We start from the raw sequence: 27,878 nt of genomic DNA on the forward strand, positions 1-27,878 counted from the left end.
TGCCCCACGTTGGACGCCATTTTGCGACATGAATTCCTGCTATTGTGGGGAAGGCACAATTTTAACAAGAATCAGTGCAAAGGCACACAGACTTTACTTATAAAGAGCGCCAGGCTCATGAACTTTATATATGAGCCAGTCTGGGCATGCCGGCTTGAGACTTTTCAAGGACGTGGCATGCTATGAAATTAAAGTGGATTCTCTTGGAAAACTACTAGTACACATTAATAAAAATTAAAATAAGAATTATATTGTATCACTGCTCGGTCCATCAATTTTACAAGTATACTAGTTAAGATAATTATACAATTGTATATGGGATTTCTCCCCAAAATCTACCGTTAACTTAATACGACAAGAGCAATGAGATGATAATCATTTACAAGAAAATATTTATATATACATAAGAAATAAAAGAATGAAAATTAGATGATATTGAGGAGGTGGATCACTCGTATGACTCTCAGTCCAGGCATGAACAAGTCCAAATGGACAAAAGACCCCTTTCAAGCTTATCCACCGCTAGCCCTCCAAGAACCTAATTACTTGCTGCACTATTCCTGTAGGAAGTATAAGGCACAAGCAAAGAGGTAACACCAGGTCAAGTAAGGCGTAGCCAAGTCCATCAATATTCAAATCAATACCAGAAAGTTAATTGGCTAGGGTTTTCCAAGGGAGTCTCTAAATCTCCTTTCTTAATGTGCGTATGCACCAAATTCATAAACCTTATGTTAACCATAATATAATTCAATACCTAGCCCGGAGATACTTGATTGAAAATAAGACTATGTACAAGTATATAAGAAGGGAAATAAAAGTATATATATATATATATATATGGCATAAAAGCCTAACTCCTGTCATCGTACAGGCTATGGAATTTATAATCCAACTCCTCTCAATGATAGTCCACCTTCCTTATTGGAAATACTAGACTATATGAGAGCCAAAGGGGAAAGCTCTGTATCTGTCTCCTGCAATTGGAATTGGATTCGATAACACTTCCTACATAGACCTGCTACGCCCCACCAAGTCTGAAGCCACCAAGTTAATCACAGCGGAATATTATTAATTAAACGTTGAGTCCTAATGTCAGTGCTCAACGCTTACCTTCATGCAATAAACAGTGTAACAAAGTACAAGCCAGGTATGCACAGCAGTGTCAAATTTAAGGTTAGGAGTAGTGGATGGAGTGATGTCCTCAATTGAACCTCTTGACAGTTCCCAATTTCCTGTCTAACCTCCTTCCTTCCTTCTTAGTATATCGAATCCAGTCTCGGGGTCCACTTACATGAGTATCCGAGCTTGATTGAAGCTTTCCTTGGATTTTCCACAAAGATACGTCTTGCCTTGATGACTGGTAAAAGCGGTGTGTCTGCGCCAAACCTATCTCTCGCCCAGGCGGTCGTAGCAGCTGTCCACGCGGGCGCAGCGCCGCCACCCGGGATCGAGAGAAACCTTGTTTGCGCGAGGTGTTTAAAGATCAAAAATAATTCATGTAGCAAGGCAAAAGAATTTGCCTTGTTACAAATGATATATTTCTTGATATATTGTAAAACTCCTATATACATATTTTGTGCTTTTCCAGACATCAGTATCCAACAGAATGGGTAAAACTAACAGTAATTGATTAGAAATTATTTAGTATTATGTAATGAAAAGATAATACTGGTTAATAAAAATTTGAAATACGAATGTGTGGTGTCCTTTCTGATGTAATTTGATTTTTTGAATCTGGATTGGTTGACTATATTATTTTATATAATTTTAGATTACTGAAATATTCAATACAAAGCTACGCAAGATTGACGTTTTTTCCACTTTTATGATTAAGTTTCTTCGAATCCTAATATAGTAGCTATTTTCACCAAAAAAATTGAGATTAAACAGACCAAATTACACAAGAAACGGTATTTCGAGTAATGTTACATCGGGGGATCATAAACTTGTTGATTAATATAATTCATAAAAATATTAAAAATATGAAAGTACCTTTTTTCCTATTTGGCCCATTAAAGTTAGTAATTGATTCACTCCAGTTATTTTGGGCCTTGCATAATATGTTGCATCTAAACAATATTTATCAACATTGGAAGTAGCAATCTGATCCCCAGTAAACTTCGCTCGAATAGAATATAACTTGGACGAATGTGTCGATTGTTATCTCTTACATGTAACTACATGTAAGTTATGTTTTACTTTAAATTTTAATGTTTCTTGCCACACTTCACGTGTACAATAAGGTTTGATTTGAATAATATTTGTAGGCCTAGAAACGTTGCATTTGTTCTTTGCTCTCTTCATTGTACTTTCCAAATTTGGAAAACTTAAAAGCTCCGCTGCTTCCTCGTGCCTGCAATTATAAAACAATTGGTTTTAACTTTACATAGCAATAATTTATACATATTCGTTGGATATATAAAAAATTTCGTTTATATAATAATATTTAGAGAACAATATTCATTCAATCTTAACAGAACATTTGTTTCCATTATCCGTGTAAGAATGTGCGTATATAAGGAAAGTCGGGTCAGTCCGAACGGATAGCCTTGCCGCTTATTGCCGGGTTTATTAAGATGATACATGTTTTGTGATGAAATCAGGAACAAGAACACGTAAAAGGTAATGTGATAATGACAACTCTTTTGTTAAATTTAAATATTAAAAACATGCATGCGATCAACTACAAAGGTTACTTTTAATGAGTCTTCGAGCAAATATAATTGATTATCTAAATTATTCACATAATAGCCCATTTGTTGATGATCTCAGGAAATAGTCGAAAGGAAATTTTCATCTTCAAATATGACATAGTGTGTTGTATATTAACGGGATCCCTCACGCCTACTTTACCGACTGTTCAAGTCAATATACTATTCGTTTAATAAAAGTCAAATGCGAAGCAAATTGAACAATCGGGCATTTGTAGGATGATGTGCCAGTCCTAACGAGTCAAACGAACTTAAAAACACTCAAATTAGTTAAAAAATAACGCTGTAACATTGTGCCGTGTTCTTGAAGAGAGGTTACTTTTGGTTATTTCCACTTCAAGAACGCGGGACAGTGGTACAGCGTTATTCTTCATCCGATTTGAGTTTTTTTAAGCTCGATTGACTCGTTAGAATTGGCACCATGTCATAAAGAGGCCCGTCTTTGCAATTTGCTTCGCTTTTGACTTTTATTAAACGAATTGTTTATTGACTTGTACTGTCGGTAAAGTACGCGTGAGAGATCCCGTTAATCGGAAATTCGTGACTTATGGTAAATCATGTATTCATTTTTTGTGTGTAGTGTAACGTAGGGGTCAGCCACCTCGCCGAACCAAAGTAGATCGCACGCGTCCGTGTGCAATACCGGTAGTATTGCACATTGCTGACACCCGGAATTCTTTTCCGGAAATGCGTCAAACCTTGGGCGTCGGCCGTGGATGTGGAGACTTTTTGGTCGTCATGTGTCGAAAGATCATGGCGCTACTGACGACACATGACCTATTAAGCCTCCTACATATATGCGAGTTCCGCGACCCCCAAGTCGAGTCTTATTCTGTGCAAGCTTAGCCGCTGCCGCATCATCCGCGTTCCAAGGTCGTAACTCTAGTGTTCGTTCCACGGGAGCAGAGTACTCCACCGTATTTTAGCAAAATCTCTTGCCCAGTCGCCGTGTACTGGTAGTTAAGTCTAGTATAATTCAATCCGAAACCAGTCGTGTAGAAATTGTCGCGAGTGTTCATCTTTCAGTCGTCCCTAACACGTACCGTTCTGAAAGATACCCACAACTACTACGAACTGATCATAATTAATTAAGTGCGAGTAATCCACAACCATAGGAGAGTCTAGTCTCTCCAATAGTTGTGACGACTAGTAAATAATCCTGCGAATGCTGATACAGCATATTTAGTGTTTACTGTAAGTACATTTGTAATATCTGAAAATACATAGCATTGTGTCAATTCTGCTGTTCCAACGTGTGTTTATACACACTATCATTCACCCCGAATCCTGCCAATTCATTACATTCTTACCGCTCGGAGTGTAATACTTTAGTTCATTGTACTGTGAGTCGCAAAGCTCAATCGGCGTTTCTACTGACCCAGACTGTAGTGTCGAGTCAGCGCGTAACACGACCGATAGGCGGCCACGACTACCCAGTACGTAACAGTAGACTAGAATAAAAAAAAACTACTGCAACTACTCACTTATCTGGTACGTAATCATATGTTTGCTTCAGCGACACTGGAGTTTTCTGAACACTATCGAATAACTCCTCTCTAAATAATGCGTTTTTTTTATAATCTATTTCTTCTTCGTGATTACGCATCTCTCTCTTAGCTTGTACAAATTGCTCATTTATTACTTTTGCCGTGCCCCTACAATTTTTCCTTTTACATTTCAGATACCTGTACCAAATCAATATTATCATTCGCAAAATATTAGAAAAATTAATCATTACCTATTCGTTAAACCTTTTAAGCACTTACACCGCTTCAACAACCAACAAATTCTTTTTCTTTGAACTTCTGTAATAACAGAAGCCGTCTTCATAAATAATTGCTGAACATTTTAACCGTTCCATGATTTCTATCGTATTAACAAGTTTAAATAAATTCAAATTTCCTCCAAAAATCAGGGAAACATTAAAAGATTAGTATAGAAAAGAAAGGAAATTAAATTTGCTCAATCGCCTTTTGTTTTCATTCTCCAAATTCAAACTTTGTTTAACTTGTTTAAATATTGAATTATGTAATAAATAAACTAATGGACTTTTTAAAATTGAGAAAAATTCGACTTATGTTATCGGACTCTATTACTGCAAAAGTTTCAAGAAAAGAAATAAGCATGGACTTGAAGTTTCATTTATTTCGACGGCTTCTTGCTGGATTTGATTATAACGCGTACAGTAAAATGATACCTTCAACTTTTTAAGATTGCTAAGCCATTTTTAGATATTGTAATAGTTGTAGAAGTCATTCTTGTTATCAGCCCTGAGCAATAAACCAAAATCATACAATAAAATTATATATATATATATATATATATATATATACCTGCATCTTTAATACTATACCTGAGAAACGTTTGAAACTACTACACTTTTCATTAAACAATTTTTACATTAATTTTAAACTGTTAATCTGGATTTTTAAGCTGCGAAGGAAATTGTAAAGCAAGATAATAGGATAATTACTTTTGGTGTAATTGCAACTACCAAAGCAATTAAATACAGTAGACATTATCCGAATAATTACGTATTTTTGCTATATTTCAAATGAAGAAGTGTAAGCAATTATTAATAATAATTTTAAAAAAATTTGATGAAAATTGAAGCTTTAAAATTATAATTTTTGATAGATGATTAGACAAAATTTAAACGGTTCCTTAAATTTCGTCGAGCAATTTTCATTAACTATTGCTTAGGGCTCGGTTACATTTCAGATTAGACAAATGATAAGTAAGGGAAGTTTTTTCTACCAATGAAAACAAAATATGTACATTTAACAATTTTATTAATGCTTTCATTCCAGTCAACTTAATTAAATGTACAATATACAAGCATTATATACCCAAAAATATAAAAATATTGCATTTTCAAGATATCTTAAAACATTAATACAAGTTTTATGACTTCCAAAACAGAAATTAATGATAATAAACTATTACTTATAAAGAAGTAAATAAGCATTTACTTTCTCAAAATTGTCTTATATGGTACCAAGAGCTAACTTTAAATCTTCTAATTCATGTATGAAACGTAACACATATCGTTTACTACTGTTGATAAACGTTTAAAATTCTTAAACACTTTTTGTCACGATTTTTTCACTACTTTACTCTTATATCGATCACTTTTAAATTTTTAATAAATGATAGAAATATACACTGCCGGTCAAAAGTTTAAGACCACTTGAGAAATTTGGTTGAAAATCAGTCACTTCTTTAAACGTGTATAACTTCGTAATGAGGAAAGATACAATAAAATTCAAAAAACCGTTGGAATGCTGATAAAATTCTACATATAATAGAATTAGCTCAATGCATGGAAAACGAGTAGTTATCAAATTACAATTAAATATAAATGTTGCTAAATTTAAAATTTTTTATTTTTCGTTACGTCAATTCAACTTTTTGTAACACTTGCAATAATTATGGTAATTCTGTGAAACTTTGGTGACATAAAGTTCAAAGTTTCAGCTTTCATTTGAGCCATGAAACGTCACGATATTCATTGTATTTCCTTATTTTCATAACTTTTTTCTGAGTAATGTCGAGAAAAATTTTTGACCAAAAAACAGCTGCCCAAGCAATTGAAACAATTTCAGATTAAAGAATCCGTCGGTATTAAACGACCTATTCTACTTGTTTCATATTGCACTTTTATGCAGTTAAAAGAAATATGATAATTGTAAATCTTAGAATTAATAAAATAGATTTGGTTAATCATTACTCTACTTTTGTTGATTTAATTTAAAAATTAATGGTGTTTTATGTTAATTGAATAAAAGTGCAATATGAAACAAGTAAAATAGGTCGTTTAATACCGACGGATTCTTCAATCTGAAATTGTTTCAAATGCTTGGGCAGCTATTTTTTGGTCAAAAATTTTCTCGAGATTACTCAGAAAAAAGTTATGAAAATAAGGAAATACAATGAATATCGTGACGTTTGATGACTCAAATGAAAGCTGAAACTTTGAACTTTATGTCACCAAAGTTTCACAGAATTACCATAATTATTGCAAGTGCTACAAAAAGTTGAATTGACGTAATGAAAAATTAAAAATTTTAAATTTAGTAGGATTTTTATTTAATTGTAATTCGATAACTACACGTTTTCCGTGCATTGAGCTAATTACACTATATGTAGAATTTTATCAGCTTTCCAACGGGTTTTTGAATTTTATCGTATCTTTCCTCATTACGAAGTTATGGACGTTTAAAGAAGTGACAGATTTTCAACCAAATTTCTCAAGTGGTCTTAAACTTTTGACCGGCAGTGTATGTATAAACCAAAGGTATAAAGTGGAAGATATTCTAGATTCGCTTCCCATTGGACTCGCTGCATCCTTGAACTTTCTATTTTCGTACTTTTGGTAAAATTGTCACAATATTTACCTGGAATTAAATAAGTTTTATAAATCAATACAAAATACACTCCATTTGCGTAATTTTTGGTACTAGCTAAGTATAATATTCACCAACCTAAAAATATGAGTCTTTCAATAGACAGCATACAGGATCCTAAATTCTCGAGTAAATCACGACGTTCCAAGTTGACATTATCAGCATAAGGCCTGACGAATTGATCAGCAATATAAGTAATAAATCCATTATCATGTATTTTCAATGCCTCAGTAAGAGCATTTCCCATTTGTCCTCGTTTAATGCACTTAAATGCTTAGATCCTGCAAATATTAGTAACTAATACAAATTTGTTAAATATCTATTTATTGCCAGTATCAAAAAGCGAATTAAACTACTTACCAATATGATTCATGTTATTATCCTTGACAATATCTATCATTTCAGATATTCCAGATTTGCTTCCCATTGGCAATGATTGGAAAAGAATCTCTAATCTTGCTTTGCCTAGCTTTTCACAATGCATCAGATAAGTAGCAGCACGTTACCATAATGAGTGATGGCTCATTAATGTAGTGCCATACTCTAGTAGAAGGGATTCGTGTATTGGATTGCTAACCTTAATTTAATTTTTATCCTGAATATTCAGCTTATCACTATTATAAAATAAGTCTATCAAATGTGCTGCGAATCACCCATTCTCATTCATGTTTTGTATTTTTTCTATTACCTGAGGTAAATTGCTTTCCATCGATGCAAGGATAATGATATCTGCTAGCCTGCTTGCCTGCCATTTATCTGCTACTTTATTAGCATGATTAGACCATTAATGAAGTTGGCAACAGTATACAGAATAGATAAGTTTTGCAGCCAATAGTTTAAACCAAGTTTCCGTATACTCAGCAAGCTCCCATAAATTGCTTTATCCCCTGAAACCAGTTTCATTATATCTTCCAAATTTCTATATATTGTATACGCTTTGGTATCCAAATTAGAATAAAGATCCATTTGCCATTATTTAAAATGGATAGCAAATTCATTCATTGAATAACTACCATAAACATCATATACAGGCATTCTTCTGAGTATGCTATAGCATTGTTAAAATCTGGATGATCAGATCTATCGTGCTGGTCCAGTAAAGCACAAATTATTTCTAAATCACCATGTAAAGCGCAGCCTAAAACTGTCTTCCAATAATTAATTTTTTCCAAATCAGTACCTATTATTTTTTGTGGCGAAATGATTTTAGCTGCTTTTTCATTTATATTCTGGGAAAATGAAATCTGATCCATTTCAAGCATTTTGGTAATTTTATATCTCTTGGTATCACATTCAAATAAAGAATTTCACTTAGATGTCATATGACTTCCACACTGTAAAATACAGTAGTACAATTATCCAGTTCATTGGTTTCCTCATGTAAAGACTTTGTTAAAAACCGATAGATTTTACTTATTGCACCGGTTGAAGGAGCATATGCAAATGTAGTATGCATCCCTCCTACTCTTTCCATTCATAAACGTAAGGACTGATTCAAGTGGGGTAAAATGCATGGTGGAGGTACTATTCCTAAACGCATTAAAAGAATCTTGCAGGCCATTAGTGGCAGTGACTGTACTCGCTGGAAACATGTGTTTATGACGTCAAAAATTTTCGGACAGAAAACGTCCATATTCATATAAAAATATAGACTCGCATACCCTTTTAGGAAAAACCAATGCCATCACCGCCATTTTATTACTAAAGTTTTTCGGACACTTGAACCCCTACCAATGAAAATACTATAACTTTTTCTGATTAGTATGTTTTTTTTAGCACGAAGTATATCTGAAGAATTTAGCAGTGGGGACACCAGATATCGCAATGATGAGCCATTGCAAAGCGCAACAAATAGTCGTGATCCTCGGTCATCCAAAGACAAAGACGAAAAAGAGAAAAGTGATGAAGGTATGCAAATTTTGAGACATTTTTTTAAACATTTTTAATCATGTGTTATTTATAGTTAGTCTATTTATAGATTAATAACCCAAGTCGAACTTTCAAAATTCGAAGCTCATCCTTTTTGAGTAATGATAAGAAATAACATATTTGAACTAAAGATTCTTATAGCTTAAAATGTGCTCCGCTCAATTGCGCTATATAAAATATAAGGAATCGATGTTTATGAAGTTGCCGCCAAAATTAGTAATTAACAAACGTTTTTTGTTAGTTTTATCTGATGCACGTACTAAGTAGAAATTAAGGGACACCGTGGTGTCTCAACGGCCAGTACATACCGTCGAGCGCTACCGTGTAACATTTACAGCAAATTTCTCCGTCCTAACCTAAAACTGAATTTACATAAGATTTCATAATACGTAAATAAATTGACATCATTTTACTCTAGTCTCATTTGAATACGTTTGAAAAAAGCTTTTAAATCAGATCATAAACGTAAGAAACAGACCATACATTCTCGAGATTTCATTCTTTGTTTATCCTTCATATAAAAAAAAAAAAAAACAAAAAGAAAACAGTTTTCTTTAATTTGTAACGTTATTGCCGTCAGTGTGAGGGGCACTCACACTACAGGTTTTCCCATTACCTTCGCCTGTCCTTATTTATCGGTATCAGGGCGCCAGTTGGTCAGCTGGGTGGCCAACAACCCTACGATATCATTTGAGTCTTTCGACTCTATTTTCTATGCATCTTATACGGCCCTGCGGCCATGAATTTGGACGGTAGCGGTAGCCAGGGTCGCTCAGTATGCTAGGTCGTGGAGAGAGGGTAGGTCTCCTTGCAGAAGTCCGAGCCTCACAGACCTATCTGCTGAGGGGCATACATTTATCCCTCACCACCCACACACAGGTGGTGGTGAGGAGTGCGGGAACATGCGGTATCATTGCCAAGCATAGTGTTTGCCAGGAGCGGACCACCACGGAGGCAATGTTCGCGGCTCGTCCAGCCATAGCGCAAGCCTATGGGATTACGGAGGGCACCGGGACACATCCCAACGGGCTAACTATGCCCCTGCACAACCCACTATGCATTGACCGGTATCCAGTCATGACGTACTGCAGGCTGGCCTACAACACACATCTCACGTACGCGAACGGACCCATGGCTGTCTGAGTGCCGCGTCACGCGCTCACCAGCACGCACGGACACATCAGCACAGTCCCACTATCGCGTTCCGACTGCCTGCTTTGGCAGTCTGCCCACAACATTCGCGCAGCCTGCTTGAAGCGCGTAACCAGCGTTCAAGCCAGACTCGATGTTCTATCTCCCCTCCTCGTGGGGACTTATAGACACAGTCATTCTTTTTAGGACTCCCCAAGGCCGCTTCTCCTTATCTCAGGTTGCCTGGGTTGTTTGGCATGTCCCTGCCTTACTTCTCAGGGCAACCTGGACATCGTTTACTGGAGCGCCGGTCTTTTCATCCGGGCCTCTGCATGTCAACGGGGTCTATCCTTGACGTTAGCTATAATCCACTCGTGAGTCTATTTCACAAGTCGGTAAAGTACGGATTAATAATATTCACTGTTCGGTAGCTTTTATGTTCTTTATTCGATATCTCGTATACGTAACGGGGAACTTCGTTACAAAGTATACATCAGGATTTGCAACACTATGTAGTTCATACTTGTATAATCCACCTGCGATTGATTGACCAATAGAATCCTTTAATAAATATGTTATTGGATTTTGTCTTTTAACTTTTTCTATTCTAAATACTTCTGTTGTCTAATTGGGTGTATAACCCCTATTAAATTAATGTTTATATTTGCTTATACGAATAGCATCACCAACTTTATACTATGCCGGTGCAGCTATTTTTATGAAATTATACACATTTTTCAATAAATCTTTCTCTCGTTCAATTGTTACGCTTTGTGGAGACATACCAATAGTTCTATGCTTACGATTGTTGTAATCTTTAACTAGAGTTGACAGTATGATCAGCCATTGATAATTTCCATTAAGCGTAAACATTTTCCACATACTGCTCTTCAATGTTCTATTGAAACGTTCAACTACTGATGCTTTAAGTATACTATACGTTGAATAATGATTAATTCCATAATGTTTCATTAGTTGCTGAAAATTTGTATTGTAAAATTCTGTTCCATCGCCAGTTTGAAAATTTTTTGGTTTTCTCTCTTCTAAAACTTTGGAAAATGCATGAGCAACATTTTTTCCACTTTTAGTTTTAATTGGTATAGCCTAAGCATATTTTGAAAACATCGATAATTGTCAATATATATTGATGATTTTTATAAATTTTTGAATACAATCGCATATCCACTAAATCAGCTTACCATAAATCGTCATATTCATGAACAATAACTGGTCTTCTAATAAAATTTTTTCGTGCTGGAGCATGTAATTCATCAACAAGTTATTTTTCTTTACTCATTTCTGTTTTCCCTTATCCAACAGTTCATGTAATTTTTTCAATAATTTTTCAAAATTACCAGGTTCAATCTCTGGAATAACTGAAGGTACTGTAGGAATTGGTGGAAAGATAGGTTATATAGTAAGGATTTTTTTGTCTTTCATTCGTTTAATTTCCTTGGTTAATGTATTTATCATACTTACACCAAAGTCCATTTGTTTCTTAATTTCACCTTTGATATCATCATTTAGAGCTTTCACTTCAGTTTTTAATTAATCAATATTTTTCAAACTTTTATTTGTATCCTTATTAAAAGTATCATGTAATAAATCTATTTTTTTTATTTCATTATTTACATAATCTTTTATAGTTTTCATTTTATTTTCCAAATTTTCAAATTTTTTTTTCTGTTCCAAATATTTTTTAAATTCATTACTTTGATTGCTTAAATCCATTTTTTTAATTTCATCCTTAACATTCTGACTCAAATATTTAACATTACTCTCCAACTTTTCAATTTTGCTTCTCTTTTTGCCCCAAAGTCCTCCTCGAACCTCTTTATTCTATCATCCAAATTCAATTTATTAATTTCACTCTTGACATTTTCACTCAAAGATTTCACACCAATCTCCAACTTTTCAATTTCACTCTTCTTCCTGTTAAAATCCTCCTCAAATTTCTTCCTTTTATCGTTCAAGTTTAAATTTTCAGTTTCACTCTTGACATGCCCGCTCAGTGATTTTACATTACTTTCCATTTTTCAATTTCACTCTTCTTCCTGTCAAAGTCTTCCTCAAATTGTTTTGCTTTATTTTTCAAAACAAGTCCTTCTATTTCATTTTTTACTTTATCATTCTGTGATTGTACATTAATAGTTATTTTATTAAAATCATTCAATTTTTTTTGCAAATTTTCATTGAAATCTTTCATTTTTGTACCCAAATCAAATTTTTGAATATTATTTGAAATTTTATTCTGTAAAAATACTTTATCAATTTTTGTTGAATCATTATTATTTTTTTTAACTTCTGTATCAACATATAATTTTGTCACTGCATCTGTATGGTTTAATGGTTCACCTAAATTTATAATTCGTTTTTTGCGTGCATTATATTCACCTCTATTAATGTTTAAAGATTCATTTTGATTTACTGTTCCTACAATAAGATTATCTATTCTAGGTCTTCTTCTTGACACTGAACGATAACGGTATGGTTCATTTAGAGATTTACCAAACACATCTATGGTCATCGTGATACTGATTGAAAATGTGAAAATTATTTTAACTTATTATAAATCCAGCCTCTTTAACCTCCTCAATAATAGATATTATTTCATTTTGATGTGAATTGTTTCCTGCAGTTTGTGATGCAAAAAGTAATCCTAGTAGATCAAAAAGTTCATTAGGATCATCCCAATGAACATAATCAATGTTATTGTTTCTATTGAGCAACATACTGGGAGCAGTAACCCATAACCCTTGACTTTTTATTTTAGAAAAGAGTGGTTTTATAATAAACATATATTTATCTCCTCTACTACTTTTAATGTGTTCACCGGGTAGATGACCTCGTCTATGTGCACTTGTGTACTGTAATATACCTTTATATTGTTTTAAATCTTCATCGTTATAAAGTGTCTCATTAGGTTTTTTTTATTAACAAAAGTTCAAATAATCCTTTAGTACCTTGATACCTTTTTTTACCTACTGTTATAACATCATTGGAATCAATATGAAAGATTTAATTTCCCAAATATAATTTATTATCAAGAGGATTGTTGTATATATCAAACACATCATCAATTGTTTCAGTTTTTCCTCCAAGCAGTTCTCTTGCATAAGCTGAATGTATTGTAGCATATTGTTTTGAAACAGGTGATTCATCCATTGATATATATTTCATGGGCAATGATGTTTCTTCTTCAATCGTTTGATTGTTAAAACTTTCATTTAAATTAATTATATTATCATTTGTAGGAGATGTAATGTAATTATCATGTAAATTTCTTTTTAATTCAATTGCGTTATTTGCTGCAGTATGACGATTTGTATTTATTTCTTTTGAATTAAAATTAATTTCACGTATTTTTTTCAACGGAACTTCCTTTCTTGGAGTAGATGACTCTGGATGAATTCTCTTCAACGGAACTTCTTTTATTGGAGTAGATGTTTCTGAATGGATTCTCTTTAATAAACGTATTTTTTTCTCGGTTCCATTTTCATTAATATTTTATCTTCATCTGTTGTATTAATTATTTTCTGCAGTAATTGAATAATAGGTTCTAAACTTTTAATAACTTTCATCCTATTTTCTTGTTGACCCATCTTCAGTGCTGGATAATTTTTTCGTATTGATTTACTAGCATTAACAATTGCTTTATTCACTTTCTCTATCTGTTTGAAACTTCTCATATTTTCACTAACACTTTTGTTGGTTTGCTTTTTCATGATGCGTTATCTTTGACACATACAATATAACTAACTTCAATTAACCACACATCTCTCATGTATGTTTTAATATTTTTTGTCATGTGACCCTCTCTATTCTTTCTCTCTCTCCTTTTTATTTGAAAATTATAAATTCATCAAAACCTTTACGATATCTCCCACTATTGAATTGACTGTCCTTGTCGATTACCAAAAATCCAAATTTTGGTTTCCAACCTATTGAGCATAAATCGCAAAAATTTTCAAACGACCTATCATTATTTACATGTTCATTATAAATATGACGTAAATTTGTATTATCCTGATTGAATATTACTATAAAATTTGCATTATCACGAATTAAATGTTTAGGAATTTTAGCATAAGTCTGACACAGATAAATACAATCAATTTGAGAATGTCTACCCATCATAAAATATTCCCGAATTATTGATTGGTTATCGCAGGCTACATCGTCAAAGATAAAAATAGAATTTTGTATACTATCATTAACAGGAAAAACATCTATATTGTTGGTAAAAGTATAATAATTAATTATATCCTCTAGATTAATAAAAACATTTTGTATGAAACAATATTTTGGTTGATTTAATAATTTAGAATAAACATACACATGCTCAAAGTGTAATCCGTGTTGACTGAGAAGAAGTGCGAGAACTGCTTTAGTTTTATCACAATTTGATGAACGACATACTAATGCTCTGATAATATTTGGTAATAATATTCCATGTATTCGTTGTTCTTTTGCGCTTGCTAAATATTTATTATCTAAATTATAAACTGGTATTCGCAGATTTTATGTTATAAAATTAATGTTTACTTTATACTATAATTCAAGATTAGTTGAGGAATATACATATACAGGGTGTAACGAAACGACCGCCTTTTCTCGTAACTGGAGGTTCGGGGTGTCAAACTGAGTGCACGTGTAAAATTTCGTTCGAATCGTTCAAGAGGTTTAAAAGTTATTTACATTTAAAAATCACCCTTTTTCGGTCCTTTTCGAACGACTTTGATTGCAAAATGGAAAGTGAAGAAAGTGAAAAAACAATTGATGAACACCCCAATAGAATGTAAAAGTTATCAATCGCGCGCGATAATACTTTTGCTATTTATTCCATTAATCTGGCTATCAGATTAATTTAAAAATAGCAAAATCCTTTTCATTACATTCCCAATTCAATTCAGTATAATTATCATTGACTGAATTTATGGAAAGAGCGAGAAGACGCAATGAAAAGAAAAGTATCAGACACTAAGATTTCGTGCGAACGCACTGATAATTTAATAGGAAACGCATGAGGGCATTATCTTTCTACTAACGAAGCTAAGGAGAATGATTCAAAATTAATACATTGATGATAGAGAAAACTAAACTTACCCATTTAATATTCTCCAAGTTCTTTTACATCAAAGTTTTTAAGAAAGCTTTAAACTGGCTCCTCGATGATTTCCAGAAAGCACACTATCACTGATTTTGCATTTAAAAACTCGCGAATTTAAACAAATTAGGTATTAACCTACGTTTCTTCAAAACACTGGTGAATTTGACACTTTTGAACTGTTTGAAGTAGGGTGATTAAGAGTGGTCGAAACGAATTATTGATTAGTCTATCTCTCTGTGTCTCTCTTTTCAGCCTACTTCAAACAGTTCAAAAAGTGTCAAATTAACCGGTGTTTTGAAGAAACATAGGTTAACACCTAATTTGCTTAAATTCGCGAGTTCTTAAATGCAAAATCAATGAAAGTGTGCATTCTGGAAATCATCGAGGAGCCAGTTTGAAGCTTTTTCAAAAACTTCGGTGTAAAGGAACTTGGAGAACAATAATGGGTAAGTTTAATTTTTTCTATCATCAATGAATTGATTTTAAATAATTCTTTTTACCTTCGTTTGTAGAAAGAAAATGCCTTGATGTGTTTCCTATTAAATTATCAGTGCAGTCGCGTGACATCTTAGCTTTTGATACTTTCCTTTTCATTCTATCTTCTCCCTCTTTCCATCAATTCAGTCAATGATACTTGTATTGAATTGATTTGGAATTGTAATGAAATAGATTTTGCTATTTTTAAAATTAATCTAATAGCCAAATTAATTAAATAAATAGCAAATGTATTATCGCGCGCGATTGATAATTTTTACATTCTAGTGGGGTGTTCGTCAATTGTTTTTTTCACTTTCTCCACTTTATTTTGCACATTTAAAGTCGTTCGAAAAGGACCGAAAAAGGGTGAGTTTTAAATGGAAATAACTTTTAAACCCCTTGAACGATTCGAACAAAATTTTACACGTGCATTTGGATGGTCACCCCGAACCTCCAGTTACGAGAAAAGGCGGTCGTTTCGTTACACCCTGTATAAGCAACGCGAAGGAGCAAAAGGGGCAAAGAAACTATTCAGTTTTAGCCTCTTCGGCAGGAACAGCTTCCGCGGCGCAGAGGTCTGCAGCTTCCATTGCAGCTTCTTCCTCCCTTCGGGCCTGTCGGGTCGCACGGTAGCTCAGGATCCACTCTCTCCTCTTCTGATTGCTGCTGCGCGAGGTGGGGCGACTTTTTATAAAGTGTTCCGGTAGCGGCAGTTTGTTGGTCCAACACAATTGCTGAGGCCGGGAGCACATTGGCGAGCTGAGGTCTTTATTATTGCACCTCAGGCAAGTATCTTCTTCCTCGAATGCCCAACCGCAATGGCGGCAAAAAGCAGTTATGAGTGGCGCAGTGCACTCATAAAACCGGTGGCCAAAGGCATGGCAAGCGTAGCACCGATGATAGGGCAAGGACCCGCGAGTCCACATTTGGGCTCTCTGCTGCAGTGGTAGAGGTGGCTCGGACTGAGCCAGAGGACGGCAGTACCAGGGAGCAGTGCTGTTAGATCGTGCCGGATTTCTCTCCCCACCACGCGACCATAGTCTCAATAACACACGGTCAGCCTGTAGCATCGGTGAGACATCCCTACTCATGCGCAACTCCCTAGTCACGCACACCATTGCAGCGGTACGTGCGTGTCTCGGCTGTCTTCGCTGGGTCTCGGACGGATTCGGCGCAACTGCAGAGCAAGAGAGAGCAGTATAGTTTTCTCGGCCCTCTCACTCTCTCCCAATCTTGACAGTCTCTTAGCCAAGGAAGCGTGGCAAAATCCTTTTCGGCCAGCACGGCAAGTGTAGTCCAGTCAAATCAATAAAAATAATTACCAAAAAATCGTAACTTTTTTTTTTTTTTAAGTGGTAAATCCTAAGGAGCGAAAATTTGCAAAATTCAAACTCCTAAGGGGTTTGCTAATTGGTGAGTCGGGGGGGGGGGGGTGAAAAAGGGGTAACCAAAAATAATTCGACTCCTGTACTTCGTAGAATAACAATTTTATTTATTTAACTTAGAAAAATATTCTCTACAACTACTATTGGACAATATTTTTTGTAGCGAAATTGGTTAAAAATTTATTCAGGAAAAAGGAATACAAATTTTGCAATTTTAACTTATTTATTTTAATATTTTTAATCCGGCTATTTTAATCGAAAATAAGTTTAAATATTTTTTGTAGGGTGTTTAATTAGCTAGAATCCAAGTTAGTTAAAATATGATTTTTGTCAAATGGAACCTTAGGTAGGGTGCATCGCGCGAAGTTTATTATTTTAATGACTTATTTTGCTCAGCGAATGAAGTACACATCTTTACTTGCTATTCGTTATGTCCAAACATTGAGCTCCTCGTGTTTTTAATATATTTACGAAAAATGCTTTAAATAATAAATTCTTTTCCACCCTACACTGGAGGTAGAGTTGGAGGCGCATTTTTTTTTAACGTGGTATCCCCAGAAGGTATATTCTACAGGAATACTTTTTAAGCCAACTTTAACACAATTATAACGAAATTTGTTAAAGGGAACACTGCCAAGACGCGCATTTGGAAACATTGGTGGACTGGCCTAGTTTTGCCAAAATCGTCGGATAGTATTTTATTTTAGTAGTATAATGTGCTAATAATTGAATTTTTGATTTATTATTGAGTCCAATATGTTAATGGTTATTAAAAAAAAATCCTTGCAATGAAAAAAAAAATAAAAAAATTTTAAACTTCGCCAAGACTCGAACACGAGTCCGCCTCGTGACAAACATCAACCTTACCGTCTAAGCTATAGCACTCACTTGGTGTACAGTTCGGTTCAATAATCTTGCACCAGGCGAGGGGAAGCAGAAATCAGGGGGGCGAGGGGATATCTAGGGAGTTTGTCCGTAGCTGTCAAATGGCGCGATTAACCCTCAATTTTGGATCGTAAACAAAAAGAATATTTTCGGAAAACGATTGCGGAAAAGAAGGAAGGATTTAATACATAACAGAGAAGACAAAATATATCAGATGAGTATAAATTAATAACAAAAAATGAAAATTATTGTGAATTTATAAGGATATATACTTTGTGGTTATTTTATTTCAGTTACAAGCTAAATCCTATTCTTTATGAGTTTAAATCGCAGGAAAGAAATACTTAAAGACCAATGAATGAACAAGGACTGATTTATAAAGCATTTCTGTGTGGCCCAGTCATTTCTATAATTGTGACATAATGTTGTAATAGTGAATGTGTAAGCGATTACTGTGTATACAAAGAAATTTTATTACAAAATAATAATAATGTATGATAATGTTTTGATTCCTATTATTATAAATTAAAGCTAGTTCAAATAAAATTTATTATTTTAATTACTTCCTTTACCATACACAAATTCTATACGTACATTGTAATTACATATTCTTGTAGAATCTATCTTTAAACTACCGTAATAAAATTGTAACTATTTTAAATCTACATGTCATAAATATTTTCTTCAATGATTTTTATTATTCAACGTGAGACAAATTGCGTAGAGGTTCTGCAAATTTCTTATGAGTCTGTCACATCTTTCGACATATTACCTTGTGTGATATTTATATGCCTCCTATGCACTATTTTTTTCTAGTCTATAACATATAACAATAATTTTATAATCATTTTTAAATACACGCAGATAAGATGATTATGCTATTTGTAATTAATTTCATAAATATATATTGGAATGATTGTTAAACCATTGTCTTATTAAATTTGGAAACTGGGCATTTGAATGATGCTATTTAAATGAGGCCTCTCTTCTGTGAGATATGTTCGCATAATACTTAGATAGATAAAGTTCCTTAAAAGTTATGTGTATAATACTGAGTTCATCTTATTTTTTAGCTTCAAGTAGTTTTCCAGCAACGTGTTTGAATATACATTTTGAATATAGAATACTCTTATTTCCTTACTCTTATTAGAATGTTGTCAGGATTGATAGAAAGATACATCAATCATCTGAAAATGATAGGATATACACATGGCGACTGGATAAATTAAGGTTTTATAACAGATAAGTTTCATTAACAAATAGGAATAATAAAATAAGTATTGCATATTGGGAATGGATATCCAAATATGTAGCTGGAAAATATAATTTGAAGATGAAAACAAGATGAACTCAGCAGTATACATAAACGTATTGGTCGACAATATCCTCTCAAATGGAAGTAAAAGATATCATGAGGATGAGGTGCCAAACATATTCAAGTACAATCAGTCCAGTGTCCATTTTCCAAATTTAATACACCAATAGTTTACCAATCATTCTAATTATTACAGAAGCAATTAGACAGCAGAATAAACATATCTGAGCATATTTGAAAATATCTAGAGAATTACTGGTATATGTGTTGAAAACTAGAAGAAGGAACAATCAAGGCAAATAAATGTCATACAAGGTAATATGTCGAAGGATGTGACAGACTCATAAGAAATTTGCAGAACCTCTACATAATTTGTCTCACAATGAATAATAAAAATCATTGAAGCAAATAGTTATGACCTACAGATTTAAAATAGCTGCAATTTAGTTAGAGTAGCTTAAAGATAGGTTCTACAAGTATATATAATTACTATGTACGTATAGAATTTGTGTGTGGTTAAGGAAGAAATTAAAATAATAAATTTTATTTGAACTAGCTTTAGTTTACAATAATAGAAATCAAAACATTATCATACATTATTATTATTTTGAAATAAAATTTCTTTGTATACACAGTAATCGCTTACACATTCACTATTACAACATTATGTCACAATTATAGAAATGACTGGGCCACACAGAAATGCTTTATAAATCAGTCCTTTTTCATTCATTGGTCTTTAAGTATTTCTTTCCTGCGATTTAAACTCATAAAGAATAGGATTTAGCTTGTAACTGAAATAAAATAACCACAAAGTATATTTCCTTATAAATTCACAATAATTTTCATTTTTTGTTAGTAATTTATACTCATCTGATATATTTTGTCTTCTCTGTTATGTATTAAATCATTCCATCTTTTCCGTAATCGTTTTCCGAAAATATTATTTTTGTTTAAGATCCAAAATTCAGGGTTAATCGCGCCATTTGACAGCTACGGACAAACTCCCTAAATATCCCCTCGCCCCCCTGATTTCTGCTTCCCCTCGCCTGGTGCAAGATTATTGAACCGAACTGTACCAGAGGCAAAACAGCTATTTAAAGACTTACTACAATTCTTTCATCAACCCGTCATAAACGATCAAGAAGTAGCAGCAATAATAAATACATTTATTTACACATCATTATTGCACTAAATTTATTATGTTTTTCATTTGAAGCGTACATTTTGCATGAAGATACGACAGTTTAAGGGTGTTCATGCAATACTCTAAATACAAAAATATTAACAAGCTCAATTACCATTAATAATTCGGCTACACGTAACATATATTATAAGATTACTCAATTGATTTATGATAATAGAGCATATGAATATTTTTGTATTTAGAGTATTGCATGAACACCCTTAATGTAGTAGTCTAGTTGTTTGGGTCGAAAAAAATTTTTTTTTTTCATATTTCGATAGTATACCAACATGAGAATATGGTGTATAAATTTTAAACCGATATTCAAAATATTAACAAAGATATAACATATATTCGAGAGCGCCGCATAATTGAACGCTGTTAGGTGCACGATAACTGCTAACGATTATTCCTCACTATTATAACTCATTAACTTTATATTTCCTTGAAGTTTCGTATACCTTTTGATATACGAAAGAATATAACCAGATATACCCGCGTTTCACACGTATGAAGAGACCTAAAGCTTGTTGCACGCACCAGGGATCGACGATTAGTGTGAGGATGAAAGTTCTGTTAGCCAAACTTTAAACGTGTTTTTCTCGAAACCACGTTTTCTCGGTCGGCCCGAGGCATAACAGATTTTCTGTTGAACTGATCGGTCTGAAATTTTTACAGGTTGTTCTACACATCTGTAATTTTGGCGGGTACTAGAATCAATGTTTTTCATTCATTACTTTTTAATTTACAGCCCAATTTACACTAAAAAATTGTATCTTTTTCTTTCGAAGTCCGCTATTTTATTATTTTTCAACCAAATTAATTTTTTCTAGTACCTGCCAGAATGACAATCCTACTGAACAATAATCCATTGCATTTTTTTATTTTCGATTACCCAAACTGGAGATACCTCACGGGCCAGCAGCACATATTTTTTTTTTCACCTATTTAGAACCCATATAATTTAAATAAAATATCGTAAAAATAAAAAAAAATATATATTTTTGTATAATTCAATATTGTATTAATAACATATAAAATTTTCAGAGCTTTGCACTTCATTTAGGTAGTCAAAAAAATTTCCGAAGAATACCTTGCAAAATCGGTCAATTTACTAGACTACTACATTAAATTGTCGTATCTTCATGCAAAATGTATGCTTCAAATAAAAAACATAATAAATTTAGTGCAATAATGATGTGTAAATAAATGTATTTATTATTGCTGCTAATTCTTGATCGTTTATGACGGATTAATGAAAGAATTATAGTAAGTCTTTAAAAAGATGTTTTGCCTCTGGTACACCAAGTGAACGGTGTAGCGCAGATGGTAAGGTTACCGTATGCCACGCGGCGGGCTCGTGTTCTAGTCTTGGCGAAGTTTAAATTTTTTTTTTTTTTTTTCATTGCAACGATTTTTTTTTAATAACCATTAACATAATGGACTCAATAATAAATCAAAAATGCAATTATTAGCACATTATACTACTAAAATAAAATACTATCCGACGATTTTGGCAAAACTAGGCCAGTCCACCAATGTTTCCAAATGCGCGTCTTCGCAGTGTTCCCTTTAACAAATTTCGTTATAATTGTGTTAAAGTTGGCTTAAAAAGCATTCCTGTAGAATATACCTTCTGGGGATACCACGTTAAAAAAAAATGCGCCTCCAACTCTACCTCCAGGGTAGGGTGGAAAAGAATTTATTATTCAAAGCATTTTTCGTAAATATATTAAAAACACGAGGAGCTCAATGTTTGAACATAACGAATAGCAAGTAAAGATGTGTACTTCATTCGCTGAGCAAAATAAGTCATTAAAATAATAAACTTCGCGCGATGCACCCTATCTAAGATTCCATTTGACAAAAATCATATTTTAACTAACTTGGATTCTAGCTAATTAAACACCCTACAAAAAATATTTAAACTTATTTTCGATTAAAATAGCCGGATTCAAAATATTAAAGTAAATAAGTTAAAATTGCAAAATTTGTATTCCTTTTTCCTGAATAAATTTTTAACCAATTTCGCTACAAAAAATATTGTCCAATAATAGTTGTAGAGAATATTTTTCTAAGTTAAATAAATAAAATTGTTATTCTACGAAGTACAGGAGTCGAATTATTTTTGGTTACCCCTTTTTCACCCCCCCCCCCCCCCAATTAGCAAACCCCTTAGGAGTTTGAATTTTGCAAATTTTCGCTCCTTAGTATTTACCACTTAAAAAAAAACAAAATTTACGATTTTTTGGTAATTATTTTTATTGATTTGACTGGACTCCACTTGCCGTGCTGGCCGAAAAGGATTTTGCCACGCTTCCTTGGCTAAGAGACTGTCAAGATTGGGAGAGAGTGAGAGGGCCGAGAAAACTATACTGCTCTCTCTCTCGCTCTGCAGTTGTGCCGAATCCGACCGAGACCCAGCGAAGGCAGCCGAGACACGCACGTATCGCTGCAACGGTGTGCGTGACTAAGGAGTTGGGCATATGTAAGGATGTCTCACCGATGCTACCGGCTGACCGTGTGTTAGTGAGACTACGGTCGCGTAGTGGGGAGAGAAATCCGGCACGATCTAACATCACTGTAGAGCAGTGTTGCCAGAAAGTAGACCGTCGTTCTGCCGAATTTCCCCCTCCACTTATTATCACAGATGCAGGCTCGTTTGCGTGAACCATCCCCACTTCTACCGCTGCTCGATAGTCACGAACACAAATAGAAACGTCCGTACATGTGTCGACTGGCTTCGCTCGCTCTCGGCTATCCTCGAATTAAACAGACAGCGGAGATACACTCTCGGACCTCTCTGTCTTTCTCGCTATTAGCGTCTAGCAGAAGATTCGAGGCAAAATCTTTCCGCTTCGCTTTGCAGAAAATCAACCAATATTCGATGTTATTTACATTTGCAGCCAAATGCCTTTATACATGATTTTCAGCATATTTATTTATAAGCATTGACTTATTTAAATCAATAATAAATGTAATGGATTCTTCTACCTATTACCTTCGGCCGTCCTTACATTCGGTACTTTCAGGGCGCCAGTTGGTCGTGTGGGTGACCAACAACCCAGCGTTAACATAGGGGTCTTACCCCGCCATTCCAATCGTATGCATTTTCCAATGGGCTGATTGGTAGTGCACAGAGGACGGTACGGAAGCCTGGTTTGCTCAGTGTGCTAGGTCGTGGAGAGAGGGGTGGGTCCCTTACAGGTAGCCCGAGCCTCGCGACAATAGACACACTCTCCCACCCACCCACTCACACATGTGAGGGGAGGTGAGGAGACGAGAACATTATCGAGATCTTTTCTCATAGGGGACTGTCAGGGTGGTGCATCCTCGCAATGACCAAGTCCGCGGTGCCATGCGCGTTGCCATGGACTTAGCGGCGGCACCCGGCATGCAGCAGAAACCTACCATACCTGCACAGGTCCCTTATGCATCGATAGCATACAGTGTGTTCGTTGCGTAGGGAGCAAGCTCACCTCACGCACACGGACACACTCATCGGTGAGCCGGTGTGGTGTACGTCCGCCTTGCGCGACGTCCCAGGCCCGACTCACTCTCTTATTTCCCCCTCCTCAGGGGACTAGAGAATTCGCCTTTTCGCAGGAGTCCCTGTGCCCACTTCTCCTCGTCTCAAGCCACCAAGTTACTTGGCACAGCCCTGCCTTGCTCGCTTGGTCGGCTTGGACTTTTAAGTGGAGCGCCGGTCTTTTCATCCGGTCTTCTGACGGTCCACAGGGATGTTCCTAGACGGTACTTCCTGTCCACTCGGAAACCTATGCACCGAGTCGGTAATGTAGGGTTTGAAATAACCACTACTAGTCGTTAGCTTCTCTTTAATTTCTTTATTAAATCCGGTATCTTGATACGTAACGAGAGAACCTCGTTACATACCCCCCTCCGTAACGGAGGTTTCGACCCGAAACCGATACTTTCGAACCTAGTTCGCTCTATCCTTGTTAAGGGTCTACTTTTGGCGGTATTTCTGGCTTGTAAGGCTTGATGTCAACTGTTGACATTTTTCCAACCATTTTGCCTGCCAGATCTGACAGTTCAACCACTGTCTGCGATAACTTTTTAGCAATCATGAACGGTCTGGTGAATGGTTTGTTCAACGCGGCCGATATATGCTTTGCTGCATTCGATAGCTGTCGGTTTCGAATTAGAACTAATTCGCCAACCTCGTATTGCTTTTCACGACGGCGTAAGTTGTAAGGTTTAGCCTGTCGTTCGTGAGCTTCGTCGAGAGCATGCTTGAAAACCAACCTTAAGGTTTCTAAGCGTTTCATTCTCGCTAGCCACTGTTCGGTAGGCTGCGGAATGATATCGGTATCGCCTTCTAATTCACGCTTCATCGACCTTGCAGCTTCTGGTTCTCTCCCAAAATTCGCAAAAGCCAGTGTAGCTTGCAATTAATTATGGTGGGCCGTATTGAATGCAAATTGGAACGCACTCAAGTGACGATCCCATTCTCGATGATCAGATTCGAGAAAGGCCCGTATCATCATTTTCAGGCTTCTATTAACCCTTTCTGTTGGGTTTGCCTGAGGATGGTAAAGAGGTGTTGTCGTTTGTTTCATACCCGTTAGTTGTAACAAAGCGTTTATATCTTTGTTAACAAACTCAGTACCGTTGTCGGTCACTAAGACTTTCGGTGTACCCCATCTGTGTATCACCAAGTTTTCGATAGCTTCTGCAATTTTCTTGCCGGTAGCTTTTCGAAGTGGAGCGATCTCGATCCATTTCGTGTAAAGGTCTTGAATGACCAATACGTACGAGAACCCTTGTTTACTTGGCGTCAGTGCACCCATAATATCTGCCGATATTACAGTCCACGGATGTTCGACAATTCGGCGACCCATGAAGCCGACGGGAGCTTGTTGTTCTACTTTGCAGCGTTGGCATTCGTTGCAATGGCTGACGTATGACGTCACGTCTTTGAACATACCTGGCCAAAAATAATTTATCGCAAGGCGTCGATAAGTACGATCGATACCTTGGTGGCCGGCTTGCGGTAATTTATGGCACTCTTCGAGCACCTTTTGCTTGTATTCTCTTGGTATTACAAATTTCCAAGCATCGAGATCCTCTAATTCAGCGTTAGCTAGATTAGAGCGTCGTTGATGATACATCAACTCACCGTCTAGTTTCCAATCTGGGAACTTTTCTGGTGACTTTTCGATATCTTTTACGCGCTTCAGATACCAAGCATCTTTGGTATCGGCGTAAGTTGTCGGTATTAGTGCATTCAAACTTTCCGGTGCTCGTGACAGAGCATCTGGAACATGATTTAATGCTCCTTTTCGGTGTACGATTGTAAAATCGTATTCCATTAAGGCGAGAGCCCATCGAGCGAGTCGTCCGGATGGATCTTTTAAATTGTGTAACCATCGGAGACTGCTGTGGTCGGTAATAACAGTGAAACGGTAGCCTTCAAGATAGCATCTAAACTTCTTGATAGACCATACCACTGCCAAGCATTCTTGCTCGGTTACGGTATATTTTCTTTCAGGTTCGGTAAGCGCTCTACTTGCGTAGGCAATTACCCTTTCCTGACCTTCGATAACTTGTGTCAAAACAGCTCCCAGGCCAACGTTGCTGGCGTCGGTTTGTAATGAAAACGGTATGGAAAAATCTGGGCATGCGAGCGTTGGTGCGCTCGTTAAACATCCTTTCAGTGCGTCAATTGCTGACTGCTGATTGGTTGTCCATTCCCACGCTTGATTTTTCTTCGTTAGCTTTGTTAATGGCTCAGCAATAGTCGCAAATTCGGGTATGAATCTCCTGTACCAGGAAGCCATACCCAAGAATCTACGAATTTGCTTGAGATTTTTCGGTATCGGGAAGGCAATCACAGCTTCAGTTTTAGCTGGATCTACCCGAAGTCCTTGGCTGTCGACAATAAACCCGAGATATTTCGCTTCTGTTCTACAGAAATGGCTTTTCTCTTTGTTTATTGTTAAGTTTGCTCGCCTTAACTTCTCGATAACTCTCTCTAACCACAATAAGTGCTCATCGAATGTTTTGCTGACAATTATAATGTCATCCAAATAGACGAACACATGAGGATAGAATTCGGGACCAAGTAATTTGTCCAGAGCACGCTGGAAAATTGTGTGCGGGAGCGTTAGTTAATCCATACGGCATACGCGTTTGAATTGAAACAAACCTCTGCCTGAAACGATGAAAGCCGTGATACCACGAGATTTCTCCGCTAACGGTACTTGCCAATACGCTTGACTTAAATCGAGCGTCGTTAGATAATTGGCTTGTCGTAACTCGTCAAGAATACCCGCCATATTTGGTAATGGGTAGGCATCTTTTTTCGTTACTGCGTTAACACGCCGTAGGTCTACGCAAAATCGAAGTTTGCCATTGGCCTTCTTTGCCATGACCACCGGGCTTGCCCAATCGCTTTGCGATGGTTGGATGATGCCATTGGTTAGCATTTCATCAACCTCCTGCCACATAGCTTGGCGGATTTTCTCCGTGCATCTATGAGCTCGCTGTCTGATTGGCTCGTGATCCTGCACGTCAATTATGACTGCCGGTAATTTGGAGATTCCCGGTTTTCCAGAAATGGGGGGTAGTTTGATTTCTAGAAAATCGTGTAACCTCTGAGCGTTACCTGTATCGGGAACTGTTAAGCCGTTACATATGACTACACAATTTAGTCTTTCGGCATTCGAGAACATAAATTTATTCTGTGGTTTTTCCTTATACGCCCATTCTCCTGCTGAGAAGTCGACAATCACGCAAGCGTGTCTAAGGAAATCCAGTCCCAGAATAAAATTGCTAGACAAGGATGGCATCCATAGTGTGTCTACTATAGTTGTCTTCCCCTCCAACAGGATCGGTATCTTAGCGGATTCATTAACTTTGCAAACGCAATTGTTTCCAACGGTAACTTTCAAGGTTTCTATTTTTCTGGACTTTATACCAATTGATTTAAATAAATCTATGGCTTTTTGTCCTGCGAACGTGCGTGATGCACCAGAATCTACTAATGCACGCAGTTCGTTCCCTTGAATGGTGACTGTCGTGTAAAATGCTAATTTCTGGGCACTATTACCACATGTGGTAATTATTACATCGGCTAAATCACCAGTCGATAACTTGTCCTCGATCGATAAATCTTCGAAGATTTCGGTATTGACAACCAGAGCGTCTGGACGCTCCGCATTGTTTTTATTTACATTCTCTAACCTGGGCATTTCCGATGGGTTTGAGAACGTGCGATAACTGTAATCATGCTCGATATTCGAACATCCTTGTTCCGAAATTGGATTTTCGTGATTACTCGGTATCTTTTCGTCTTGCTCCATTTGCGAGATTTGCGATAT

The 27,878-nt window shown here is 35.7% G+C and overlaps 1 protein-coding gene across 1 annotated transcript in view; it reads left to right on the forward strand.

Moving 5' to 3' along the window:
* LOC136774330 (diacylglycerol kinase theta) overlaps positions 1-27,878 on the forward strand; it is a 2,104,019-nt gene that overhangs the window by 955,157 nt on the left and 1,120,984 nt on the right. Inside the window, exon 7 of the mRNA XM_066728589.1 lies at positions 8,894-9,025. Coding sequence (XP_066584686.1) covers positions 8,894-9,025 — 132 coding nt within the window. The remainder of the gene's footprint in view (positions 1-8,893; positions 9,026-27,878) is intronic.

Source organism: Prorops nasuta, unplaced genomic scaffold, assembly GCF_024137725.1.
Source record: "Prorops nasuta isolate Cenicafe-Biocafe unplaced genomic scaffold, Cenicafe_Pnas_1.2 PNAS00001, whole genome shotgun sequence".
NCBI classification, from domain to species: domain Eukaryota; kingdom Metazoa; phylum Arthropoda; class Insecta; order Hymenoptera; family Bethylidae; genus Prorops; species Prorops nasuta.